General features: G+C 37.1%; 1 protein-coding gene across 6 annotated transcripts in view; it reads left to right on the forward strand.

Moving 5' to 3' along the window:
* Positions 1-21005, forward strand: part of RC3H1 (ring finger and CCCH-type domains 1) — a 106644-nt gene that overhangs the window by 41711 nt on the left and 43928 nt on the right. For all 6 annotated transcript variants that reach the window (XM_033428100.2, XM_033428102.2, XM_033428105.2 and 3 more), the window contains 5 exons: positions 2321-2441; positions 3455-3694; positions 4144-4319; positions 15579-15779; positions 19977-20109. In XM_033428100.2, the coding sequence (XP_033283991.1) occupies positions 2321-2441; positions 3455-3694; positions 4144-4319; positions 15579-15779; positions 19977-20109 (871 nt within the window). The remainder of the gene's footprint in view (positions 1-2320; positions 2442-3454; positions 3695-4143; positions 4320-15578; positions 15780-19976; positions 20110-21005) is intronic.

Raw genomic sequence — 21005 nt, forward strand, 5'->3', positions numbered from 1 at the left:
TGAGGATAGGACATTTTAATCCATAATAGCCATTATTTTAACCCCACAGATCTCCATTAAAAAACTGTTAGAAGTAATAAATGAATTAAACAAAGTTGCAGGATACAAAGTTAACATGCAAAAATCGGTTTCATTTCTGTACACTAACAATGAACAATCCAAAAGGAAATTAAGAAAATAATTTCACTTACAGTAGCATCAAAAAGAATAAAAGACTTAGGAATAAATTTAGCGAAGGAGGTGAAAGACTTGTACATTGAAAATAAAACATTGCTTAAAGAAGTTAAAGAAGACATAAATAAATGGAAAGACATCACCTGTTCACAGACTTAATATTACTAAGATGACAGTACTACCCAAAGCAATCAACAGATTCAATGTAAGCTTTTTTAAAATCCCAATGATGTTTTTTGAAGAAATATAAAAACCCATGCTAAAATTTATATGGACTCACAGGGGACCCTAAATAGCCAAAACAGTCTTAAAAGCAGAACAAATTTGAAGGAATCACACTTCCTGATTTTGAAACTGCAAAACTCTAGTGATCAAGACAGTGTGCTGCTGGCATAAAGATTGGCATTTAGATCAATGGAATAGAATAGAGAGTCCAGAAATAAACCCATATATATGGTCAAATGACTTTTTACAAGATTGCCGAAACCATTCAATGGGGAAAGGACAGTCTTTCCAACTAATGGCGCTGAGCAAACTGGATATCCAAATGCAAAAGATTGAATTTGGACCACTACCTCACACCATATACAGAAATTAAATCAAAATAGATCAAAGGCTAAAAGTAAGAGCTAAAACTGCAGAACTCTTAAAACAAAATATTTGCATAAATCTTTGTGACCTTGGAGTAGGCAGTGGTTTTTTTGTTTATTTATTTATTTGGTTGTGCCAGGTCTTAGTTGCGGCAAGAGGGTTTCTTTAGTTGCAGCTCGAGGGCTCCTTAATTGCAGCTCACTGGCTCCTTTGTTGCGGCACACAGGCTCCTTAGTTGTGGCACGTGGGCTCCTTAGTTGTGGCATGCATGTAGTATCTAGTTCCCTGTCCAGAGATTGAACCCGGGACCCCTACATTGGGAGCATGGAGTCTTAACCACTGAACCACCAGGGAAGTCCCTAGGCAGTATTTTTTTAGCTATGACACCAGAAGCACAAGGAACAAAAGATAAATCAAACTAAATCAAAATTTAAAACTTAGTGTTTCAGGGAATTTCCTGGCAGTCCATTGGTTAGGACTCCGCGCTTTCATTGCTGAGGGCCTGGGTTCAGTTTCTGGTTGGGGAACTAAGATCCCACAAGCCACGTGGTACGGCCAAAACAAACAAAAAACTTAGTGCTTCAAAAGACACTGTCAAGAGAGTGAGAGAACAACCGACAGAATGGGAGAAAATAATTGTAAATCATATATCTGTAAGAAACTTGTATCTAAGAACCCTTACAACTCAATTATTAAAAGAACATGGTTTTTAAATGGGCAAAGATCTGGACACTTCACCAAAGAAGATATGCAGGTGGCAAATGAGCAAATAAAAGCTTGCTCAGCATTGTTTGTCATTAAAGAATTGCAGATTAAAACAACAATCAGAGGTACAAACTACTATGTATAAAATAAATAAGCTACAAGGATATATTGTACAACAAGGGGAATATAGCCAACATTTTATAGTAACTGTAAATAGAATATAATCTTTAAAAATTGTGAAAACAACAGCAACAGTGAGCTACCACTACACATAAATTAGAATAGCTAAAATTCAAAACATTGACAGCACGAAATACTGGTGAGGATGGGAAGCAAGAGAGACTCTCATTTATTGCTGGTGGGAATGCAAAATGGTACAGCTACTTTGGAAGTTATTATATGATTCTGTTTATATGAAATGTCCAAAATAGGCAAATCCGTAGAGACAGAAGATAGATTAGTTTTTTCCTATGGCTGGAGGGGTTTGGGAGGAAATATGGCAGGGGTGACTCTGGGGTTCTTTTGGGGGGGCTATGAAAATGTTCTAAAATTGTGATGGTTGTATAACTGAGAATATATTTAAAGTCATTGAATTATATACCTTAAATGGGTCAATTACATGATATGCAAGTTATATCTCAATAAAGCTGTTACAGAAACAAAACAAAAATTTAAAAATGCAGTAATTTTGTGTGTATGTATATAAAAGATCTTTTGAAAGAATTCAGTAAATTTAATGGGAGTTTTGATGTTACCAATGTTAGAATAGGAGTGCATAAAACATACTCAATAAAACATTTGATCATAATTAATTAGTGAGCACTCAAACACACCTTTTTGTTACCTCTAGGTTCCTGAACAGCAGCCCATTACTTTGTGTAGTGGGGTTGAAGATACAAAGCATTATGAGGAAGCCAAGAAGTGTGTAGAAGAATTAGCACTGTACCTGAAACCACTCAGCAGTGCTAGAGGTAAATCAGATGAAATTATCCATGCTGAGCACGTGTTCATTAAAGATGCTTTTGTTACCATAAAAACTGTGAGCTGTAAGTGAATGTTAACGAAATTCATTTATTTATTGTAAGCCAAACCCACTGGTGCTAAATAATATTACAAACCACATCAAATAAAGTAGTGAGTTTAAAGTTTATGTACTATTTATTGGAAACGTTTTTTGAATGAGTTGCAAAAGTAAGTATAAACACACTAGTGGTTTCAGAAGGGCTCTCTATCTGACAACTCTAAATTGTCAGCCTTCTATCCAGTTTTGTGTGGTATGCTGTTGGGGGTACAATAAAATTGGAAGTTGCCATTACTATCTTGCCATTATGGCTTGTTTTTATTAGGAAGATGAGCTTAACCACTAGGAAATATACCAGACCTGTTAGGACCTCAAGATTTGGGTGTTTTTTTTGTTTTTTTTTTAACATCTTTATTGGAGTATAATTGCTTTACAGTTGTGTGTTAGTTTCTGCTTTATAACAAAGTGAATCAGCTATACACATATATATATATCCCCATATCTCCTCCCTCTTGCGTCTCCCTCCCACCCTCCCTATCCCACCCCTCTAGTTGGTCACAAAGCACCGCGCTGATATCCCTGTGCTATGCGGCTGCTTCCCACTAGCTATCTGTTTTACATTTGGTGGTATATATTAAGTCCATGCCAACTCTCACTTTGTCAAGATTTGGGTTTTTAATTATTAATATTGACTGGCCTTTTTTTCTTTATTTCTCCATGATTAAAATGAATAATATATTTAATGTCATGAGTGTTACATTTGCATGCAATAACAACTTTTGTATACTTTTAAAATGCAAACTAGGCTTCACTTGTGTAATTTGTATTGTTTATTTTAAATATTCTGATAGAACCCAGAACTATTCCACATAGCCATAAGTCAATCAGCCCATCAGAGGAAGTTTTTCTGGACTGTAAAATTACATTGGAAACCTAGAAATAACTATATTTTCTGTTTTAAAGGAGTGGGTCTGAATAGCACTACTCAGAGTGTTCTGAGTCGCCCAATGCAGAGGAAGCTGGTGACTCTGGTCCACTGCCAACTAGTAGAAGAAGAAGGCAGGATTCGTGCCATGAGGGCAGCTCGATCTTTAGGTGAACGAACAGTTACAGAGCTCATTCTCCAGCACCAGAATCCTCAGCAACTCTCTTCCAATCTTTGGGCAGCAGTCAGAGCTAGAGGCTGCCAGTTCCTTGGACCAGGTATATAATTAAAGTTTGATATTTACTATACTAGTAATTCTAAAAGTATTTATAGTATAGGAACTATAAGTGATGTACAAAGGCTAGTTCTTTGCAATATTCTGTTGTTATCAAGTAATATCCCACTTGGTATCCCACAGTCATGGCTTGGGTAATTCCATGTCAGTTTTTCAGGATACTTAAAACTTTTACTGCCAAAAGTTTATTCATTTGGATAGAGGTTTTCCCTAACTGTATTAATCTTTTATCTGCTTTCTTAAATAAAGTATATGGAATGTAATAAAAAATTGCCCCCAAATGGTTCAAAAGTATAACTGAATATTGGTTGTTGTTGTGTTGCCCATTAATGAAGTGGTACCTGTAGAAATTATTAAATGTTTCCCTTCTAAAAAATGGCTTTATCTTATCTCTGTACATGATAAATTTTGGTTTTGCTCAACTTTTCCTAGCAATGCAGGAGGAAGCTCTAAAGCTGGTTCTCCTGGCCTTAGAAGATGGTTCTGCTTTGTCAAGAAAAGTATTGGTTCTCTTTGTGGTGCAAAGGTTGGAGCCACGGTTTCCTCAGGCCTCTAAAACTAGCATTGGGCACGTTGTCCAGCTCCTTTATAGAGCCTCCTGCTTCAAGGTATGAACCTATGGTAACTTTCAGCTTAAAAGGAAACGTCCTTTCCCCAAACTTAGGTAGTAAGACTTTGAGTTTAATAAAGTTGCCGGTATCTTTCCATAAAATTTTAGCAGTTTTTCTTTTCTCTTTTAAAGAATATAGATGGTGTCCTGTTAAAGTTAAATCTTGTATTGAATTTTGTATGTTAGATATTGTACAACATAGATTAAATCATGGCTTATAGATTTTTGTATTTGAAGAAACTAAAAAGCCATGGCAGTTTTCCACCAAGACTGCAAACAGAATTGGTCTAAAGAGAGAGAGTCATTGAAGCAGGAGTACATTTTATTTGGCTATTTGCTCCTGATATAATTCCATATATACAGTACTGGAGCTCCATGTGCCATTTTGGTTTTAGTATATATAGTAATGCTGGACATGTCCTTTGTATGCCAAGTTGAATCAGCACTACTTCAAACACTGGTGCCCACTATGTATCACTTATTGTTCATCCTGTTTTCCTAACTTCTTAATGTCAGGGCTTCTTGCTTTTGACACAACACATAACAAGTACTTCATGGGCCAGGGAAGTATGTCTCTAAAAAATTGTTAATTCATACAAGCTATAAGGAGGTCACCACATTCCCTCATCTGACACTGAAACTAAAAAACTCCCACATTAGCCATCCTGCTATATTCTAATCTCGTTATTTTTTGAGAAGGATAAAATGGTTCACAAAATCAACAGAGCATATAGATTTAACTTAAAAAAATTTTTTTTAAGTTCTAGCTAAATGCCAATATTATTCTGTTTCTTTCTAGACTCAGATTATATACTGAAAATGGGGTGTGGATTCCACATCTGTACCCACCCCTCTTGTTTTTCATACGTCCCTCTAGAGCTCTCAGAACCTCAACTGGTCCAGATTGTCCCTGAATAACTCACATTTGTTGTAATGGTTGTAATAACCTGACTGTACAGTGTAATCCGGAATACATTTCAGAATGTCTGTCTGCTTCCAGTGTTACTTCTCCATTAACAGCGCCAGATAGATACAGTATAGGAAGTTTAAGAAATAAAGGGAAAGAAATCCAGCCTTCCTCTGTGAAGAAGAATAAGGGGCTCAAAAACGCCAGAATACCCCAAGTGAAACTTTCTCAATCCTAATTAAAAGCGTTAATAGTAATTTTAAAAAGATTGGAATATGTAAAAATCCAGTTATTTTTCACTTGAGTCATGATTATGTCGCTTTATTTCATTGTCCACCTGCTTTCTTCTTTTGGTGGCAGTTTGTACTATACTCTCAATCATGAAAAGATTCATTTTCTCTCATCACAATAGGTCCATACCCTAAACTGTATTCACTATTGCAGAGTTTCTATTAAGTGTCTGCCAATACCCATTTCATCTTCTTCATGGAACTCAAATCAGCATTTTCCTTTCTTCGCAGGTGTTTGTGTCCGTATAGCTGTGTTCGAGCTGGGTCTTTTTAGCATCTCTTTTTTTTCCATTGGAAAAGCCTTTTCAAGCTGCAGGATAATTGTAGGCATTTTAGTACAGTACAGTTCCAGGACTTCAGACATTGCATTTCTTGGAAATCTTTGAGTGTTTTTAGTTAAAGAGAGTTTTGAGAGCCAAGCCCATGGAAACAGTACATCATGTAGAAAGCATATACTACATTTTAATGAGATTTAATGTATATTGAGAGGGTGTTTCATACATTTACATATACATTTGGTCTTTTGACTTGCCTTTGAATAGGGGCAAAATATATTTAGTTTTTGTGACTGTAGTTCTTGATTTTCTTATGTTTGGTCTCTCTATGGACTTACCTAACAAAATTTAAGTTAGACCTTCTTATAATAAGAATGGAATACAAGTAAAAATATATCAGTATGACCTGGAAGTCCTGACTAGGATAGTCTATTGTTTCTTTGATGGGAGGGAAAAAAAAATGGGAATTTTCTATAGAGGAATTTGAGTCCTTATGGGAATAAAAGATTAGCAAGGCAAAAAACGTTGTAAAATATGTTAGGATATAGGTGATCCTAGACTAGAATTAATTGTTTTACTTTGATTCATTAGGCCTTTGGCCTGAATCCAGCTTGACTTAAAATGTGAATTATTAGGGGTGATACCACTAGCACCTACCTCAACAAGTTTAAAGAATTAAATGAGTTAATATGTCACTATAACAGTTAATAAGGTAACTTAACACACTGGCACATACTATGTGCTCAATAAATGTTAGTTATTTTTATTGCTAAAAAATATCATCATTGTCATACAGCATCTTAGAATTTTCACTTTCAGGTGGTGACCTAACCTACAAAACTGCAGGGAGAATTAAACCAAGTACAAATTAGTCATCTTTAGAATCACACCAGCATCTGAAGCTCTTTCAGTTATTGAGTACCAGCTATCTCAATACCAGGCAAGCCCAAGAGTAATAATCCATAGATATGAAGAAGCAGCATGGTGTTTTTCAGAATACTTGTATGAGTATTTTCTTCTTTTTTTTTTTCACATCTTTACTGGAGTATAAATGCTTTACAATGTTGTGTTAGTTCCTGCTGTACAACAAAGTTAATCAGCTGTTTGTATACATATATCCCCATATCCCCTCCCTCTTGAGCCTCCCTCCCACCCTCCCTATCCCATCCCTCTAGGTCGTCACAAAGCATCAAGTTGATCTCCTTGTGCTATGCAGTAGCTTCCCACTAGCCATTTTACATTTAGTAGTGTATATATGTCATTGCTACTCTCTCACTTCATCCCAGCTTCCCCTTCCCCCACTGTGCCCTCAGATCTGTTCTCTATGTCTGTGTCTTTATTCCTGCCCTGCCACTAGGTTCGTCAGTACCGCTTTTTTAAATTCCATATGTATGTGTTAGCATATGGTATTTGTTTTTCTTTTTCTGACTTAACTTCACACTGTATGACAGATTCTAGGTCCATCCACCTCAATACAAACAACTCAATTTTGTTCCTTTTTATGGCTAATATTCCATTGTATATATGTGCCACATCTTTTTTATCCATTCATCTGTCGATGGACACTTAGGTTGCTTCCATGTCCTGGCTATTGTGAATAGTGCTGCAATGAACATTGTGGTACCTGTATCTTTTTTTTTTTTTTTTAATCTTAAGGAATTTATTGATTGATAACGGGAGTCTAGAAGTAGGGAGGTTCCTGTCTGGCTAATTCACCAGATCAACCACATCCACAAAAACCCAGGCCTCTCCCATCAGTCTTTTCTGCATCTTAGGTGGATCAGCTGCTCTTCACATGGCTGCCCAATGGTGGAAGAAATTCCCAGCTCACATGATCAGACACTAAGAAGCAGAGGAAGAAAGTTTGACTTCCTTGTGTCTCCTCTTAAGAAACCTTTCCCAAGAGGGACTCCACTCTCCCTCCAACAGATGTCCCATTGCATCTCATTGTGAATGTGACACACTAGGTCACATGACACTTCCTAAGTAGTCTCCAACTCGGATAATGGAATTGCCAGCATTGACTTAGACCGGGGTTTATTCACCTTTTCTGTGCCATGGGCCCCTTTGGCAGTCTGGTGAAACCTAGGGACCCCTTCCCAGAATACTCTATTTAATTGCATAGAATGAAATGACCGGATTACAAAAGAAACCAACTATATCAAAAAATATACTTTTTAAGTGGTACAGGAATAAACTTGCTTCTTTATTAGTGCACTAAATAACAAAATCTAGCAGCTGATCTAATAACAACCATAATTTTTAAGTAGTGATGAAGGTAAACAGTGTTCTGAGATACCTGTAATAACTGTTTTGTGATATGAAAATATTTGTGATTTCCATTGGTGACAAAGTCACAAGTTACGGCTAATACTGTGGTTTGTTGCTTACATTCATAATAGAAGGAAATGTTACATTTCAGTTGGAGTTTTATGAAAAGTTTTTTTTTTTTCTTTTTTCCCAACGCAAGATTGTGAATCCCATGCATTCCATGCACGGACCCTTGGTAGGGGTGGTCTGTGGACTACATTAGAAGCCCCTAGCTTAGATTAATTAAGATTCACATATTGAGTCTGGGAGTGGGCATGTCTTCACTGAGACAAGTGGCTTCAAAGGAGTGTGGATATCTAAACTAAATCAGGACTAACTCAAGCAAAAAAAGAAGTAAGAGGGTGGGAGAGTAGGGTAGAGGAGGAGTGGAGTGATCTTGACTCCAGGGTCTGCTCCGTGTAGGGTCAGCAAGGGCTTCCTTCAGAGGGAGAACACTTCTCATCACTGGAGGAACAGACCTTGTCAAGGGGACTCAGACATACTAGGATTCCTGCCAACCTTGGCATCTTACATACCCCCCCCCCGTTTTATTTACTTTTGTTTCTTAGTTGGTTTTCTTTAAACATCTGTATGTATTTCAAGGTACAGATATAAAACTTGCCCTTTACAAATATTCAGCCTACTGGAATATATCCCTTCTATCCCACTCCTTAGAAGTGACCACAGCTCTCAGCTTAATGGATGTCTTTTCAGACTACTTGCTATGCACATGTGAAATCCCACCAGCTTACAAACTTTCTTGTGTTGGCAATGCAGAGTACCAGGCCCCGCCCTCCCCCATGCTGGTGAATGAGAACAGCCTCACTGTGCTAGATGCTAAACTCACAGTGTCCCCTTCGATTCCCCAAAGACACTTGAAGTTCAGGCAGGGGAGGTGGCCCTCACACCGCATACCTCAGAAATGGCAGAGCTGAGATTTGAACCCATGTCTATCAGACCCCAAAGTCCATTCTTTAAATGCCATACGTGTTGGTTTGCAGAGCTGTACCTGATGGTCCAGTCATTTTTTCCCTTTTTTTTTTTTTAAGGAGTGGGGTGGGCATATTCCTGGAACCTGGCTTGGATGGTGCCAACTTGAAATGGACGTTCACATTGAAGTGTTCAGGTGTCTCATCAGTAACACTTGAGTCTCCTAAATCATTCACAGGAGACTCCAGACGTATATTCAGAAGGCAGCATTGGAAGCATGAGAAGAATTTACAGTAAAGCTAAAAAGCAAGGCAAAGATGTCCTCTATAAGTTCCATAATTTAACATTATCTTGGAGGTACTGCCCAATGCAGTTAGACAAGAGAAAAAAAAAATAAAGCTTATATAGATGGGAAAGAAATGAGAAAGGTAATCTTACTTGGGGAGATCATTAATCAGATGAAAAACTATTATAAGCAAAAATAAAATTCAATAAGGTGGCTGGATACAAAAGTTAAAATACAGAAACCAATAGCACTCACGTTTATGCAAGCTGCATCTCGTTAGAAGACATACAGAAGAAAAGATTACATCACAATAGCAGCAACACAGGTGTTTTGGAATTAATTTTTTTGTTGTTGTTGTTTTTGTTTTTGTTGGAATTAATTTTTTAAATGCGAAGTCTATAGGAAGGAAACACCTAAATGCTCTCTTCTCAACATCTTATTATAAAAATTTTAAAACATACCATAAAAGTTTAAATAATTATATGGAGAACACCCATATACCCACCACCTAGATTCTCCAGTTAACATTTTTTGTATTACACATATCAGTCCATATATAATCCTTATATTCATTCAAAAATCCGTTATTTTTGTTTCTTTTAATTTTTTTTCTTATTGGTCAGCCATTTTATACATATCAGTGTATACATGTCAATCCCAATTGTCCAATTCATCACACCACCACCCCCACCCCTTGCTGCTTTCCCCCCTTGGTGTCCATACGTTTTTTCTCTCCTTCTGTGTCTCAATTTCTGCTCTGCAGACCAGTTCATCTGTACCATTTTCTAGGTTCCACATATATGCTTTAATATACGATATTTGTTTTTCTCTTTCTCACTTACTTCACTCTGTATGACAGTCTCTAGATGCATCCACGTCTCTACGAATGATCCAATTTCGTTCCTTTTTATGGCTGAGTAATATTCCATTGTATATATGTACCACATCTTCTTTATCCATTCGTCTGTCAATGGGCATTTAGGTTGCTTCCATGACCTGGCTGTTGTAAATAGTGCTGCAGTGAACATTCGGGTGTGTGGGTCTTTTTGAATTATGGTTTTCTCAGGGTATATGCCCAGTAGTGGGATTGCTGGGTCATATGGTAATTCTATTTTTAGTGTTTTAAGGAACCTCCATACTGTTCTCCATAGTGGCTGTATCAATTTACATTCCCACCAACAGTGCAAGAGGGGTCCCTTTTCTCCACACCCTCTCCAGCATTTGTTGTTTGTAGATTTTCTGATGATGCCCATTCTAACTGGTGTGAGGTGATACCTCATTGTAGTTTTGATTTGCATTTCTTTAATAATTAGTGACATTCAGCAGCTTTTCATGTGCTTCTTGGCCATCTGCATGTCTTCTTTGGAGAAACGTCTATTTACGTCTTCTTCCCATTTTTCAATAGGGTTGTTTGTTTTTTTTGATATTGAGCTGCATGAGCTGTTTATATATTCTGGAGATTAATCCTTTGTCTGATGATTCATTTGCAAGTATTTTCTCCCATTTGTAGGGTTGTCTTTTCGTCTTGTTTATGGTTTCCTTTGCTGTGCAAAAGCTTTGAAGATTCATTAGGTCCCATTTGTTTATTTTTATTTCCATTACTCTAGGAGGTGGATCAAAAACAATCTTGCTGTGATTTACGTCAAAGAGTGTTCTTCCTATGTTTTCCTCTAAGAGTTTCATAGTGTCCAGTCTTACATTTAGGTCTCTAATCCATTTTGAGTTTACTTTTGTGTATGGTGTTAGGGAGTGTTCTAATTTCATTCTTTCACATGTAGCTGTCCAGTTTTCCCAGCACCACTTATTGAAGGGGCTTTCTTTTCTCCATTGTATATCCTTGCCTCCTTTGTCATAGATTAGTTGACTGTGTGTGTGTGGGTTTATCACTGGGCTTTCTATCCTGTTCCATTGATCTATATTTCTGTTTTTATGCCAGTACCATATTGTCTTGATTACTGTAGCTTTGTAGTATAGTCTGAAGTCAGGGAGTCTGATTCCTCCAGCTCCGTTTTTTTCTCTCAAGACTGCTTTGGCTATTCACGGTCTTTTGTGTCTCCATACAAATTTTAAGATTTTTTGTTCTAGTTCCGTAAAAAATGCCATTGGTAATTTGATAGGGATTGCATTGAATCTGTAGATTGCTTTGGGTAGTATAGTCATTTTCACAATATTGATTCTTCCAATCCAAGAACATGGTATATCTCTCCATCTGTTGGTATCATCTTTAATTTTTTTCATCAGTGTCTTATAGTTTTCTGCATACTGGTCTTTTGTCTCCTTAGGTAGGTTTATTCCTAGGTATTTTATTCTTTTTGTTGCAATGGTAAATGCAAGTGTTTCCTTAATTTCACGTTCAGATTTTTCATCATTAGTGTATAGGAATGCAAGAGATTTCTGTGCATTAATTTTTTATCCTGCAAGTTTATCAAATTCATTGATTAGCTCTAGTAGTTTTCTGGTGGCATCTTTAGGATTCTCTATGTATAGTATCATGTCATCTGCAAACAGTGACAGTTTTACTTCTTCTTTTCCAATTTGTATTCCTTTTATTTCTTTTCCTTCTCTGATTGTCATGGCTAGGACTTCCAAAACTATGTTGAATAATAGTGGTGAGAGTGGACATCCTTGTCTTGTTCCTGATCCTAGAGGAAATGCTTTCAGTTTTTCACCATTGAGAATGATGTTTGCTGTGGGTTTGTCGTATGTGGGCTTTACTATGTTGAAATAGGTTCCCTCTGTGCTCACTTTCTGGAGAGTTTTTATCATAAATGGGTATTGAATTGTGTCAAAAGCTTTTTCTGCATCTATTGAGATGATCATATGTTTGTTTTTTCCCTTTCATTAACATCTTGGATTAGTGTGATACATTTGGTCATATGGTTTTTATTCTTCAGGTTGTTAACATGGTGTATCACATTGATTGATTTGCGTATATTGAAGAATCCTCGCATCCCTGGGATAAATCCTGCTTGATCATGGTGTATGGTTCTTTTAATGTGCTGTTGGATTCTGTTTGCTAGTATTTTGTTGAGGATTTTTGTGTCTATATTCATCAATGATGTTGGTCTATAATTTTCTTTTTTTGTGATATATTTGTCTGGTTTTGGTATCAGGGTGATGATGGTGGTCTCATAGAGTGAGTTTGGGAGTGTTCCTCCCTCTGCAATTTTTTGGAAGAGTTTGAGAAGGATAAGTGTTAACTCTTCTCTAAATGTTTGATAGAATTCACCTGTGAAGCCATCTGGTCCTGGACTTTTGTTTGTTGGAAAATTTTTAATTACAGTCAATTTCATTATCTGTGATTAATCTGTTTATATTTTCTAATTCCTCCTGTTTCAATCTTGGAAAGTTGTACTTTTCCAAGAATTTGTCCGTTTCTTCCAGGTCGTCCATGTTATTGGCATATAGCTGCTTGTAGTAGTCTCTTACGATCTTTTATATTTCTGTGGTGTCAGTTGTAATCTCTCCTTTTTCATTTCTAATTTTATTGATTTCATTCCTCCCTTTTTTTCTTGATGATACTGGCTAAAGGTTTATCAATTTTGTTTATCTTCTCAAAGAACCAACTCTTAGTTTTATTGATCTTTGCTCTAGTTTTCTTTGTTTCCATTTCATTTATCTCTGCTCTTTATGATTTCTTCTTTCTACCAACTTTGCATTTTCTTTGTTCTTCTTTTTCTAGTTGCTTTAGGTGTAAGGTTAAGTTGTTTATTGAAGATTTTTCTTGTTTCTTGAGGTGAGCTTGAATTGCTATGAACTTCCCTCTTGGAACTGCTTTTGCTTTGTCCCATAGGTTTTGGATCATTATTTGCATTGTCACTTGTTTCTAGGTATTTTTTTATTTCTTCTTTGATTTCTTCAGTGATCTTTTGGTTATTTAGCAGCACACTGTTTAGCCTCCATGTGTTTGTGTTTTTTATTGTTTTTTTCCTGCAGTTGATTTCTAATCTCATAGTGTTGTGGTCAGAAAAGATGATTGATATGATTTCAGTTTTCTTAAATTTTCCAAGGCTTGATTTGTGACCCAAGATGTGATCTATTCTGGAAACGTTCTGTGTGCACTTGAGAAAAAAGTGTAGTCTTTCGCTTTCGGGTAGAATGTCCTAAAAATATCAATTAAGTCTTTCTGGTGTGTGTCATTTAAAGCTTCTGTTTCCTTATTTATTTTCTGTCTGGGTGATCTGTGTATTGGTGTAAGTAGGGTGTTAAAGTCCCCCACTTTTATTGTGTTACTGTCGATTTCTCCTTTTGTGGCTGTTAGTATTTGCCTTATGTATTGAGGTGCTCCTGTGTTGGGTGTGTAAAGATTTACGCTTGTTATATCTTCTTCTTGGATTGATCCCTTGATCATTATGTAGTGTCCTTTCTTATCTCTTGTAACAGTCTTTATTTTAAAGTCTATTTTATCTGATATGAGTATTGCTACTCCATCTTTCTTGTGATCTCCATTTGCATGGAATATCTTTTTCCATCACCTCATTTTCAGTCTGTATGTGTCCCTAGGTCTGAAGTGGGTTTCTTGTAGACACCATATATAAGGGTCTTGTTTTTGTATCCTTTCAGCCAGTCTGTGTCTTTTGGTTGGAGCTTTTAATCCATTTACACTGAAGGTGATTATCGATATGTATGTTCCTACTACCATTTTCTTAATTCATTTGGGTTTGTTTTTGTGGGTCTTTGTCATCTCTTGTGTTTCCTGCTTAGAGAAGTTCCTTTAGCGTTTGTTGTAAACCTGGTCGGTGGTTTCGAATTCTCACAGCTTTTGTTTTGTCAGTAAAGCTTTTGATTTCTATGTCAAATATGAATGAGACCCTTGCTGGGTAGAGTAATTTTGGTTGTAGGTTTTTCCCTTTCATCACTTTAAATATGTCCTGCCACTCCTCTCTGGCTTGCAGAGTTTCTGCTGAAAGATCAGCTGTTAACCTTATTGGGATTCCCTTGTATGTTATTTGTTGCTTTTCCCTTGCTGCTTTTAATATTTTTTCTTTGTATTTAATTTTTGATAGTTTGATTAATATGTGTCTCTGTGTGTGTCTCTTTGGGTTTATCCTGTATGGGATTCTCTGCCCTTCCTGGACTTGATTGACTATTTCCTTTCCCATGTTATGGAAGTTTTTGACTATAATTTCTTCAAATATTTGTTCAGACGTTTCCTTTTTCTCTTCTCCTTCTGGGACCTCTATAATTCTAATCTTGGTGCGTGTAATGTTGTCCCAGAGGTCTCTGAGACTGTCCTCAATTCTTTTCATTCTCTTTTCTTTATTCTGGTCCCCGGCAGTTATTTCCCCCATTTTATCTTCCGGTACACGTATTCGTTTTTCTGCCATTTATTCCTTCTAGAGTTTTGGGGGGGTTTTTTTTGTTTTTTTTTTTTTGCGGTACATGGGCCTCTCACTGTTGTGGCCTCTCCCGTTGCGGAGCACAGGCTCTGGACACGCAGGCTCAGCGGCCATGGCTCACGAGCCCAGCCGCTCCACGGCACGTGGGATCTTCCCACACCAGGGCACGAACCCGTGTCCCCTGCATCGGCAGGCGGACTCTGAACCACCGCGCCACCACGGAAGCCCCTTCTAGAGTATTTTTAATTTCAGTTATTGTGTTGTTCATCATCGTTTGTTTGCTCTTTAGTTCTTCTAGATCCTTGTTAAACATTTCTTATATTTTCTCCATTGTATTTCCGAGATTTTGGATCATCTTTACTGTCATTACTCTGAATTCTTTTTCAGGGGTTGCCTATTTCGTCTTCATTTATTTGGTCTTGTAGGTTTTTACCTTGCTCCTTTGTTTGTAATGTATTTTTTTGTCGTTTCAATTTTTTGTTTTTTTTTTTTGATGACTAGGGCTGTATTCCTGTCTTACGGGTTGTTTTTCCTGAGGGGTCCAGCACTGGTGTTTGCAGGCCGTTGGGTAGAGCGGGTCTCAGTGCCTAGATGAGGACCTCTAGGAGGCTTCACCCCGATTAATATTCCCTGGGATCTGAGGTTCTCTGTTAGTCCAGCAGTTTGGACTCGGTGCTCCCACCACAGGAGCTCAGGCCCGACCTCCGGCCCAGTTGCTGGGGGTTCCTCCTGTCCCCTCAGGGGACTGGTGCCTGGTAGGTGCCCTCTTTGTACCAAGAAGCAAATTCCACATCCTTCTAGTCCGCCATCTTGACTCCCTCTCTTCTCTTCAAAGTATTTTCATATCTCTCTTTGGTCATATAAAGTATAAGCCCAGTTTGTTTCTTACCTGACTCATGAGATTACGTGTGTCTTCCTAGGTCACCAAGCGTGATGAAGACTCTTCTTTGATGCAGCTGAAAGAAGAATTTAGAACGTATGAAGCTCTGCGGCGAGAACATGACTCCCAGATAGTGCAGATTGCTATGGAAGCAGGCTTACGAATTGCACCAGACCAGTGGTCCTCTTTGCTTTATGGGGACCAGTCTCACAAATCTCATATGCAGTCCATTATTGACAAGGTAGACCCTTTTTTGTTCCTTACTTCTTGGACTAATCATGGAGTTTTGGTAATTCATTTATTTAACAAGTGTATATTTAAGTGAATCCTGTATGTCAGGCTCTTATAAATTATATTCTCTGTAGCTGAGTGTCATGTCATAACTAGTCACATCATAGTAGCAGTTTGTTCATGTAAAGGTTTTTTAAATTGAGGTATGATTGACATTGTTCATATAAGGTTTGATTTAATTAGTTCTAATGCTTTATCCAGTGCTGTCTCACATTCCTGTGACAGTCTCCTATTTCTATTTTTTCATTGCCTTTCTTCCTTCTTTTATTGTTTGCTGAGTTTTGATCACTGTATTAGTTGAATTCATTTTCTAAACGCCTTTATTGTCCTCCTGGAACAGCCATTTAATGACCTGGAAGATGTATACATTGAGGTTTCTTGTGGTTCTTAGCCAGAAAAATTTCACATTATAAGTTACCAACCATTCTATATTTGATCAAATTTTCAGTAAACTTATTTCTACTTTATTTGTTGTCTGTTATGATGAAAAGATCACTTGAGTACACATGAATTTTAGGTCAGGCCCCACTATTTCTGACTCTAAGAGTTATATTTAATTCTTTTAAAACTATAGAGTAATACTTAAACTGGTTTTGTTGCAGTTCAACATGAAATATGTGAAAGTGCTGTATAAAAATCTTAAAAGTGCCATGTAAATATATTATGTTCAATAATTTTTAAAAATTTTTACTATTTACCTTAATTTTTACTATTTTATCTTAAGTCCTTATAACCATAGAGATGATTATACATTAGAATCCACCTTACATTTAATTTAAAGAAATAATGACGGGACTTCCCTGGTGGCACAGTGATTGCGAGTCCACCTGCCAATGCAGGTGACACAGGTTTGGGCCCTGGTCTGGGAAGATCCTACATGCTGCGGAGCAGCTGGGCCCATGTGCCACAACTGCTGGGGCCTGTGCACCTAGAGCCCGTGCTCCACAATGGGGGAGGCCACCACAGTGAGAAGCCCGCACACCATGGTGAAGAGTATCCCCCACTCGCTGCAACTGGAGAGGGCCCACACGCAGCTGCGAAGACCCAGCGCAGCCAAAAATAAATACATTAAATAAATAAATTTAAAAAAAAAAGAAATAATGTTAGTATGTAAGAGTAGCCTAAATAAAATAATATTTAACACTTACTGAGAGCTTAGTGTGTGTCTGGTGGTTTTATTTTATTTTTTGATTTTAGTGCATTAATACTTTGCTCAGAATATTTTAGTTTAGTTTAGTTTATGTTAGTTTAGTTTAGTTTCGTTCAGTTCAGTTTTTGGCCTCACCACGTGGCTTGCAGAATCTTAGTTCCCTGACCAGGAATTGAATCCTGGCCACAGCAATGAAAGTGCCAAGTCCTATCCACTGGACTGCCAGGGAGAGCTTCCTATCTGGTGGTTTTAAATAATTCATTTAATCTTCTCAACAACCCTGTATTATTCCTTTTATACAGAGACAGAGGGAGATTAAATACATTTCTCCAGGATCACGTAGGTAATAACTGACAAAGCTGGATTTGAACTTGAACATTCTGACTCTAGAATCCCTGCTCTTAACTACTAAACCTCTTTCCAGACTATTCTCCCCCCACCCCACGCCACCCTTTTTTTTTTTTTTTTTTTTTGCTATTCCTAAAGGTAGAATTCTTGAAATAAGTAGAAGGTTGATGTCAAAGGAGAATTAGGAAATGTTTTATAACTGCATGGTGTGTAATTGTCAATATAATGTGTATTATTTGTTCTGTCCTATAGATACCTTTATCAAAACTTCACGTGCAGCTCCTAGGCCTGAAATTATGCAGTGGACTGATTATAACCTTAATCATGATCTTTTAAAGGAGTGGCTTTCTACCTCTGAAGAGAAACTTGACTTGCTTTTATGAAAATTCTACAAGGAGGTTAAATTAACCTTCTTGTCTGAACTGGACTATATAACTAGATGTATATCCTGCAATAATTTTCTCACACCATGAGCAGTAATTTGAATTTAATATCCTAAACCTTCTTACAACAATCTGGTAAATGAAGTTAGTAGTGTGACATCTTATTATTATATAGAGCAATAGAACTTCGTGTGATAATGAAAATGTTCGGTATACATGCATTGTCCAGTATGGTGATCACGAGCCACACTTGGCTATTAAACACTTGATGTGTAACTTGTGTAACTGATGAACTGAAATTTTTATTTTACATACTTAAAATTTTTAATAGCCATATGTTGCTAATGGCTACTGTATTGGACAGTGCAAATGGAGAATTTATTAAAAGTGATAAGAAAAACAATAACCCTAGTAAGTTAATAGGCAAAGAAATATGAAATAACAGTTCACAAACAGGAAGTATATCTAATTGATGGACTAGAATTCGATGCCAATAATAAATACATTTAAAGCAGTGACATGCCAAATATTGCCTGTTAAACTATAAAGAAACATATACTCTCATTCATTGCTGATGGTTTGTAAAATGCATTACAGGTCTTTTGAGAAACAGTTTGTCAGTGAAGCCTCAAAATATTTGTGTACTTTACCAAACCTGCTATTTCCAGGAATTTATTTTAAGGGAATAATCCAAACTTTCAAAAAGGTTATGAATGCAAAGGTGTTAATTGCTGAATTATTTACAAAGGATAAAATAAAGGGATGATTAAAGAAGTTAAGATACATCTGCTCAGAACACTGTTACATGGCCATTAAAATTGTGTTCATATCAGGACAGATACTCTCTTCAGCTATTAAGTAGCACTTGATTTCTTTTAAAAAAAAATGTTAGTGAAATATTTTTGTTAAGTCTCAGTGGTAGATACATGGGTATTATTATATTAGACAGTTACTTTGAAGTATTTCATAATAAAAATGGTTAGGTATTTTAAAAATACCTTTGTTGGGCTTCCCTGGTGGTGCAGTGGTTGAGAGTCCGCCTGCCGATGCAGGGGACACGGGTTCATGCCCTGGTCCGGGAAGATCCCACATGCCTTGGAGCGGCTGGGCCCATGAGCCATGGCCGCTGACTGAGCCTGCGCGTCCGGAGCCTGTGCTCCTCAAAGGGAGAGGCCACAACAGTGAGAGGCCCGCGTACCGCAAAACAAACAAACAAAAACCTTTGTTATAATATTAATGGTAGGCAAATCCATAAGTTTATAAATAGCTGATTATAAGTATATGAAAAACATGCAAAGATGAAAAATTGAATAAAGACATGCCAGCATTTTAATGATTAGTTGTGTTATTCCATGTTTTTTAAAATGTATGCTTTTTAAAAATTTACCTTTTAGAATGACCTTTGGGGGAGAAAAAGTTCCACATGTATATATACATATATATATATACATATTTTAAGTGAAAGTGAGTTTATTTAGAGAGATACACATTCCATAGGCAGAATGCTGTCAGTCTCAGAAGTGAGAGCAGCCCTCATCTATATTAATAAACTACATAGAGAGCTAAATGTTTCCAAGTGAGAACCCTTAGTTAGTATCACATAACCAGTTTTTTTACTTTACAGGTCATATGTACTGACCAGCTTAGGGGAGTTAGTGCAAGTATGTGTGTCATTAAGCCTTAAGAAAATACACAACCTGATAGCTTCCAAGAATCCCAAACGAATATAGGATTTTTTGAACTGGAATGAACTTCTCAAATTATTTAGTCCATACAACAGATGGAGTTCAGATAGAGTCTGTAAAGGTTATATCTGATGTCATAATCTTTGGTCCGTAACAGAACTTGAATTCAAACACAGTTTGAGTACAGTTTCATTGTTCGTGCTGTTGTATAGCATTATCTCTAGACAGTATTTCCAAACTTCAGTTATTTGGAAAGACCCCAAGAGCCAAACTAACACAATACTGTAAGAACTGGAGATGTAAAGAGTATTTCCAAATTGAGGATGTGAGAAAGATCTCACATTTGAGGAATGTGATGACAGAGGGAAGAGAGAATATACAATATATCAACCTGTGGATGCAGAGAAGTGCAGGGTTTGTTCAAGTAACAAGTGATCCAGTCTGGCCAGAGCATGGGATGTGTGGGAGGATAAAAATTAAATATAATTAATTGCAAAAATGGTTGTGATATTGTAAATAATCTTTATTTTAAAAGGATTTATCTGGTCTTTGAGGGAAGTTAATATTTATCTTCTTTTAAGTTGCAGACCCCAGCCTCTTTTGCACAAAGTGTTCAGGAACTAACAATTGCTCTCCAGAGGACTGGAGATCCAGCAAACTTGAATCGACTAAGACCCCATTTGGAGCTATTAGCAAACATTGACCCTAGTCCAGGTAAGCCCAGAGAAAATTAACGGACTATCCTATATGTGCCTTAGTGCTATTCAGTGAGTCTTTTAATTATCTTTTGTTACATTTCTCTAGAATTTCCTGGTGTAGTAATTCCAAATCTTTTCTATAGTATTTAAGTTTCTGGCCCCAATCTTGTCTGTCTCTTTATTACTTCAACTAATATTTATTTAATACTTTTTACTGTGCTGCTCACTTTACCAGCAAAATAGGATCCCTCTGGGATCCTTTATGTTTCCTCCCTCTCTCATCACAAATTGTGCTCTATTTTTATCATTTTCATCTCTTTTGACAAAACTCAAGTTTTCTCATTTTTTCTGTATCATATGTCCTTAGTTGCATTTTTTTGGTCCCAACTTTACTTTCTCTACGATAATCTTGTTCCATCACATATCCTCCCTTGTGTGTCTACTTTGTCCAGCCATTTCCTGTTCCTTCTCCTTGACCTGAAAGTCACCCAACCTTCATTTTTCACTTAATATTACATCTAGGATGTGTTAGCTTATATCCTATTGCTGTCCCTGTGTTTATTCCTTCTACTGAACTAAAATTCTTTTTTTTTTTGCGGTACGCGGGCCTCTCACTGTTGTGGCCTCTCCCGTTGCGGAGCACAGGCTCCGGACGCGCAGGCTCAGCGGCCGTGGTTCACGGGCCCAGCCGCTCTGCTGCATGTGGGACCTTCCCGGACCAGGGCACAAACCCGTGTCCCCTGCATCAGCAGGCGGACTGCCAACCACTGCACCACCAGGGAAGCCCTGAACTAAAATTCTTAACATTCACTAGTAATTTCCTAGTTTCTAATTCCAAAGATTTCTTCTCAGTCCTTAAATAACTTGATTTGTCTTTAGCATTTGATAATGTTGTTGACCACTTCCTTGATA

Source organism: Orcinus orca, chromosome 1 (genome assembly GCF_937001465.1).
Source record: "Orcinus orca chromosome 1, mOrcOrc1.1, whole genome shotgun sequence".
Lineage (NCBI taxonomy): Eukaryota > Metazoa > Chordata > Mammalia > Artiodactyla > Delphinidae > Orcinus > Orcinus orca.